General features: G+C 34.4%; 1 protein-coding gene across 1 annotated transcript in view; it reads left to right on the forward strand.

Annotated features, from left to right (window-relative positions):
- Window positions 1–7,223, forward strand: part of TRPC3 (transient receptor potential cation channel, subfamily C, member 3) — a 111,712-nt gene that overhangs the window by 84,688 nt on the left and 19,801 nt on the right. The window contains exons 8-10 of the mRNA XM_006866273.1: window positions 812–1,007; window positions 1,471–1,680; window positions 5,020–5,103. Coding sequence (XP_006866335.1) covers window positions 812–1,007; window positions 1,471–1,680; window positions 5,020–5,103 — 490 coding nt within the window. The remainder of the gene's footprint in view (window positions 1–811; window positions 1,008–1,470; window positions 1,681–5,019; window positions 5,104–7,223) is intronic.

Here is a 7,223-nt window from a genome sequence, read left to right on the forward strand (position 1 = left end):
CCTCGGAAACCCTGTACAGGGTCGCTATGGGTCGGAACCGACTCAACGGCACTTAACAACAACAACAACAATCTGATCAGTAGGCATTGTCTCTCTTGGAACCACTAGGTAGGACTGAACCACTGACATTTCAATTAGCAGGAAAGTGCTTAACCATTGTGCCACCATGGCTACTTATATGTATTCACACATCCCTCTTTTTAATTTAAATGATAGAATATTCTACACTTACTTTACCTTATTTTTTCACTTAATATACCTTGGATTTAATTTCATGTAAGCCTATGAAGATAGATATGTCTGATTTTTGTTCTCAGTAGTTGAAGAGTATTCCCTTGCGTGCATGTACCTGAATGTATTTATTTGTCTAGACCCTATTAATAGATATTTAGGCTGTGTTTATTCCTTCCTATTGCACATAATGCTACCAGGAATATTTTTGTACAGACTTTTTTATAGTGTTTAATTTTGATTCTGACAACCCTGTTCTATGCTTGAAAACCATAATTAAATTTCTAAATCAATTACCAAATCAAACCACAACATTTAAGGAATAGGGTATTGAGTTACAAGAACTTTCATTTGATGACAACTTACAGAAAAGTTAGGTGTTGGCACCATTTAATCACTACTTACTGGAAACTTGAGATCTTTTTTATTAGATATGCTAATAAAATAATTCTACTTATAAGGTTTGTTGTAATAGAATTTTAGATATATACAGTATTCAGACCCTAACTTGTTTTTACTTTTGCCTTTCTAATATTGAAAACTATTAATTTACTTACTATGTACTTTATTCTTTCAACAGTGTAGAAGAAAGTTTCAAGACTTTGTTTTGGTCAATATTTGGACTGTCTGAAGTGACTTCTGTTGTGCTCAAATATGATCACAAATTCATAGAGAATATTGGCTATGTCCTTTATGGAATATACAATGTAACAATGGTGGTCGTTTTACTCAACATGCTAATTGCTATGATTAACAGCTCATATCAGGAAATTGAGGTAAACCTGTTTTCTACCCATTTTGTCTACTTTATCATACCATTCCATTAAGATACTGCATCTGCTTATATGGTGAAATGAGCTCACATAAACTGAAGAGGGGTATAGCCAAGCAGAGAGCGCCTGGGCCTTTTCCACCTGGACAGGTAGTCACAGAATTTCCAGAGTCATCTTCTAGGAGCACACTCTAAATTTTTCTTGCTTTTGAAAGGGAGACAGAAAATTCTGGATAAATTTCAGTGGGTACAAACAAAGGCCTATGTAACTGAAAAAACAAGAAATTGGTATGACTAAACTGATACTCAGACCACTATGTAGGCCCATGGAAATTACATGCAGATAAATGTATGTGAGTCACTTAAACATTTCTAAAACATAACTTACATTTAAATAAAAAACCTCCTGAAATCAGTTACTATTTCAGTTTTAAAGTCAATTGTTATTCTTTTCATTTATCACATAGGATGACAGTGACGTAGAATGGAAGTTCGCTCGTTCAAAACTTTGGTTATCATATTTTGATGATGGAAAAACATTACCTCCACCTTTCAGTCTAGTTCCAAGTCCAAAATCATTTGTTTATTTCATCATGCGGATCCTTAACTTTTCCAAATGCAGGAGGAGAAGGCTACAGAAGGATATAGAAATGGGGATGGGTAACTCGAAGTCTAGGGTAGGTATTAACAATTTACCAAGATTTAAAAATGAATGTTTTGTCCTTTTCTCCTTGTCTTTTGCTGTTTGTTCAATAATTTCTGTGTGAACTCAGAAGATGTTGAAAGTAATTGTCCATTGCATGGTCTTTCATAGGCTAATATGTAAGATCATCCTAATGTTTCAAAAGTCACTTAGTCTGTGTCCTGTTTTGGATCAGAACTTCCTGTAAACTATCAGATTAAAAAACAAACAAAAAACTTCTTTAAAGTATAAAGAAAATTTATTGTTAGAAAATACGGTGCTTTTATATGTTCCATTCTTCTTAACTGTTACGCTGAAGTCATTTTAATCTTGAATTTTCTTCTTGGTGTATGTATCATTCACCATCATCATATTCTTCTGCTTGTGGAAAATCTTTATTTGCTTAAGTAATATTTTTTCCTTAAATTTCATAAAATTGATTCAGCCCTCAAAGCATCCTCAAATACTAACCATAAACATCCCTTTTAATAATAAGCAGAAATGGTTTGCCTTTGAATTGTCCTAGCGGGGCCATACTTGAAACAAAGGGATTTATTCTCATGATGGTATTTTATTATTTTAAACTTAATTTTCAGACATAAAATTGAAATATGAAGCAGAAGGATGGAATTAGTACAATCTAGGAGTCTTGGTGTGGTGCTGTAGGATAAGCACTTAACTGCTAACCAAAAGGTCAGTGGTTCAAACCCACTACTCCTTGGAAACCCTATACAAGGTTGCTATGAGTCGGAGCCAACTCAACAGTTCTTAACAACAAAAACAGCACTACCACTTAATTATCTGCTTTTTAAAATAGATAAGAGTTTCCAAGGTCTGTAATGACCTGGAATCGTATACTTTAAGAAGGTGACCTTTTTTAAACTTTTTGTTATTGTTGTTTGACCTGCATGTGGAGTCTCAAGGCTGTTAGGTTGCAGGGCATTGACTAGCTGTGCCATCCCATGATTTTAAATCTTCATATGCATAGAGTGAGAAGCACAATGATGTAAGCAAAAGCGCATGGGTTTTAGACCTAGTAGACTTAACCACTCTGAGCCTTAATTGCCTCATCGTAAAAGAACACTCCATAGAATTCTTGTGAAGATTATATAAGATTTATAAAGTACCAGCCTCAACAAATATCAGTGCCCTTCCTCATTCACAGTTTACAAAGTGCTTTGCTGTACATTTGAACCTCGTGCAGCGCTATGAGGTAGGTATTATTATTCTTCCCACTTTATAGATAAGACAACTATTAAAGTAAATCACTTACATCAGAACACAGGGGCTAGTCTGTGCAGGTCTGGAACTCACGTTTTACAACACCAAATGTTGCTCTATCTGCTCCACCTAACTGCCTTTGTTGCTCAGCACCTGCTGCCCAGGCCAGATTACTGCCTGCTTCCTCACCACAAGCCCAGCCTTAAAATGGTCCTTCATGGGGCCAGGCTTTAATTACCATTCTGGGCAGTGCCTACTTTTGCTGACATTGTCTTTGCTTTGAAGGAGCTTTGTTCCCTGGCAATGTGTTAAATGACATTTCATCATTTAAAAAGAAACTTCTCCAGTGAAGGAACTCATAGCTCTAGCACTTCACAAAGCACCCCTTGTAGTTTTCTTTTGGTAGTCAACTGGGTTTCACTAGTCTTTACTGAGATTGTTGTTGATATGTTGGTGTTAGCTGCCGTTGAGTTGATTCTGACCCATAGTGACCCTGTATAGAATTTCCAAGGAGCAGCTGGTGAACTTGGACCGCCAACCTTGCAGTTCAAATGACTTTGCAGTCTGACGCATTAATTCACAGCGCCATACCAGGACTCTGGAAGGGGAAATACCAGGAATCTGGTGCCTTGTGGCTAGTAAGATCCCTGGAAAAGAAAGGCAGCTTGTGTACAGAAACTGTGAGGAGAGGAAGTGCTAGATATAAGGTGCTCTTTTGTGCTTGTGTGATACCACGGGTAGGAAAGAACAGCCTTTCTCAGAGTACTGGAAATGGGAGGAAGGTTGAGCATTCACCTCTTGCTTGCTGGCTTCTCACTTTCCCTATTTTTGCTTAAAAACTACAATTTTTATTTCGTTGTTTTTTTTTTTTTTTAATTGTGCATGAAAAAAAATTGTGCATGGTGCTATTTAAGCCCCTTTAATCTTTTTCCTATTTATAGATACTTTGTAGGAAAAATTATATATGTGTGGGGAGTTGGGGGAGCGGGGTATTAGAGAAAAAAAGAAGGAACCAAAGGAACATAAATCTTTTCTACTAACCTAGTTAGTAGAAACTAGGTACGCTCTGGTAGCGTAGTGGTTATGAATCAGGTTGCTAACCTTAGGGTCAGCAGTTCAAAACTACCAGCTGTTCCGCGGGAGAAAGATGAGGCTTTCTGCTCCCATAAAGATTTACAGCCTCGGAAACTACAGAGTCATTGTGAGTCGGAACCAACTCCACAGCACATAATCATCATCAGACGTCTAACTTCAGTTAACAGTCAGATACTGACCTCCTGTGGCAAGTATAAGAATTAACTTTGTTAGCCTAAGGATTTTTTCCTGTCACAATTCTAAGAGTTGTCAAGAGGGTTCTTATCTACCAGTGTGACTTCCTTCTCTCTTAGCATCCTAACCTGAAATAAAGATAGAAAGTCAGGTGGTAGAATGAATACAGATTTTTGGATAGAATCCCACATTACAAGTCTCTACTTGCCCACCAGTAAGGGGAAGGACCTACTCATATACATGAAGAGTAGACAGGAAACGTTTGCTCCTCTTACCTACCCACTCAAAAGTTAAACCTTAGAAAGAAAAAGCCAAACTCTTTAGTCTAATACTCCTCCCAAAATCGTTAACCTGATGCACTGAGGCCAAGATTCTTGGGAAGATATAATATTTGGGCTACTATTTTAGATATTATCTAAATATTATCATTTGTAATATTATCATTTGTAGTCTTAAAATACCAGATGATAATATCACAATCTGCAGTGTGTGCCTATTAGAAAAGGAACTTACTTAGTTAGGTTCAGGGGCAGACAAAACTACTTCTGTGAAATATATTTGATGCAGTATACAAGGTGTCCAGGGAAAATTATGGTTACTATGAGATGACTTTTTTAAAAATATATTTTTTCAATTGAACAGTTCTTGATAAATGTGAGTATGTTGCTCACATTAATTACTACCTTTTGAAATATATTAAAGCATTTATAAAACTCAAGTCCCATAAAATGTTTCTCAGAAATGTTGACCTTTGAAATGTTCTCAAGGAAAATAAAGTAGATTATAATTTTGATTTCCAAACAAATGTATTCTGATTTACTAGGTTAATTGTATTTTTTCCTAGTTAAACCTCTTCACTCAATCTAACTCAAGAGTTTTTGAATCACACAGTTTTAACAGCATTCTCAATCAGCCAACACGTTATCAGGTAAGAATTCATTAGCGGTGTCTCTTTGTCTGTAATTCCATTTGTGTTTGTGTTTATGTTTATGTGTGTGTATGTGTGTGAGTGCTTGTAAATAGTGAGTAGAATTCTATTCTTCATATGTACTACTAGAACAGTCCAGAACAGAAAAAAATACATTATCATAATTGGCAGGGACTATAGAAATCAGAGTCCAAGTCCTTCATTTATTTAGTTGAGGAAGAAAATTCTTTCTGCAATACTGAAAGCAAAGTATGACCACAATTTCCAAAGAACACTTACATATACCTTGAGCTGGAAAAACCATTAGGAAATATGATATAATAGGACAAATAATGCTCTCACAGTAAAGGCTATGAAAACCTGATACATTTCTCCAGGGTTTTCTTTCAGGCAATCCATTTTCCAAATGTTTTATTAGGCTATACTGTTCCATTAGTACCACTTTAAAATATCTTTTGCATTTTGAAATTGCATGTGATATTTGAACATTAATCTCCAACTCAAAAGAGGTGACAGTCATTTATTTTCTGATTCATCATTGTATTATCAAATGTTTAGACTTCTGATGTATACAAGGTCACAAGAATGAGAATTTAGGTATTTACCATTCATAATGTCAATTAATGGGCATAGTCCTCTCCTTCGTATTTCTCAGAAGCAGAAAATTCTGCAAGATTGCTTGGCACACTGAGCCCCAAAGCTTTACTTTTTAGTGGTTGTATTATATTCCATGGTATGGTTGTATTTAATATATTTAACCAGACTTCTATGTATTGATAAAAACAGAGAATGTTGACAATATTTAGCTATTACAAGCAATATAACCTTGTATACATAACATTTCAAACATGTGCGGATATTCAGAATTGTCTGATTAAAGTGTATGTGGATTTTTCATTATTTAGCTATTTTCAAAGTGATTCCAATGGAGCTTGTACAAATTTTACTCTTAAAATAAATGTGTGGGAGTACCCATTTTCTTTTTGGTTTACCAATGTTATCATAGTTTTTTTTTTGTTTGTTTTTTTTATCTTGACCAAATAAGTGAAAATGTTATCACAACAAGGTTTTACCTTGAATTTCTTGATAAATGAACTGAATTATCTTTGCAAGTTTATCATTTTCTAAGATTAGGACCTAATTTATATTTACTTTTCTCAATAGACTTTCTGGTTTTGATGAACAACAATTCTTTAGATTTTAAGAAAATCAACACTTTTGGTACTATTTATATATTTTTATCCAAAGCTTTGTCATGTTTGTGTAGTAAAATTAACAGATCTTTTATGGTTTTAGTTTTTGTGTAATATTTAGAAAAATATTCCCCCATGTGAGATTATTTAAGAATTGTTTAGTCCTACACTCCTTTCGTAGTTTAATTTTTATATGAAAATATACAATCTATATAGAATATATTTTGTTTTTAAGATGTGGTGTGGCAATCCATTTTTTTTTTCTAGATAATTACATAGCTGGGTGTGTTGAATAATCTGTTTTCCATTGGTTTGCAATACCACCTTTTTAATTTACTAAATTTCTATATTTAGATTTATTTCTAGGCTTTGTTCCATTGATCTATCGTTTTATACTTTAGAACCACATTGTTTTAATTATTAAGCTTAAATACACATATGCGTGTACAGATAAACACATTAGGCCTTACTTCAGAACTTTTACTTTACAAAATTTTCCTGGATCTTTTTTCTTGCTTATTTTTCTATTTGAGCTCTGCTGTTAACCAAAAGGTCAGAAGTTGAATCTTACCAACAGTTCATAGGAAGTCCTCCAGATCTGTTTCCATAAAGATTACCTCACAGAAAACCCTATAAGGTGGTTCTCTGTGAGACCTCTATGAGTCAGAATCACACAACAACTGTGATTCCCAAAATACCTCATCGGTATTTGTATTGTGATTGTGTTAAGTTTAGAAATAAATTTTAGGATAGTTGACATCTTTATGTATCTTCCTTTCTAAGAACATGATATACCTTTCCTTTTGTCAGGTTTTCTTTTATGTACTCAGTATCATTTAAAAAGTGATCCTCATATAGTTAGAATTAAGTTTGGGACAAATCACACCAAACTACCAAATACCAAACACTAAGTGCCTTAAGGAAGGA

This window comes from Chrysochloris asiatica, unplaced genomic scaffold, assembly GCF_000296735.1.
Source record: "Chrysochloris asiatica unplaced genomic scaffold, ChrAsi1.0 scaffold00088, whole genome shotgun sequence".
Taxonomy (NCBI): Eukaryota; Metazoa; Chordata; class Mammalia; order Afrosoricida; family Chrysochloridae; genus Chrysochloris; species Chrysochloris asiatica.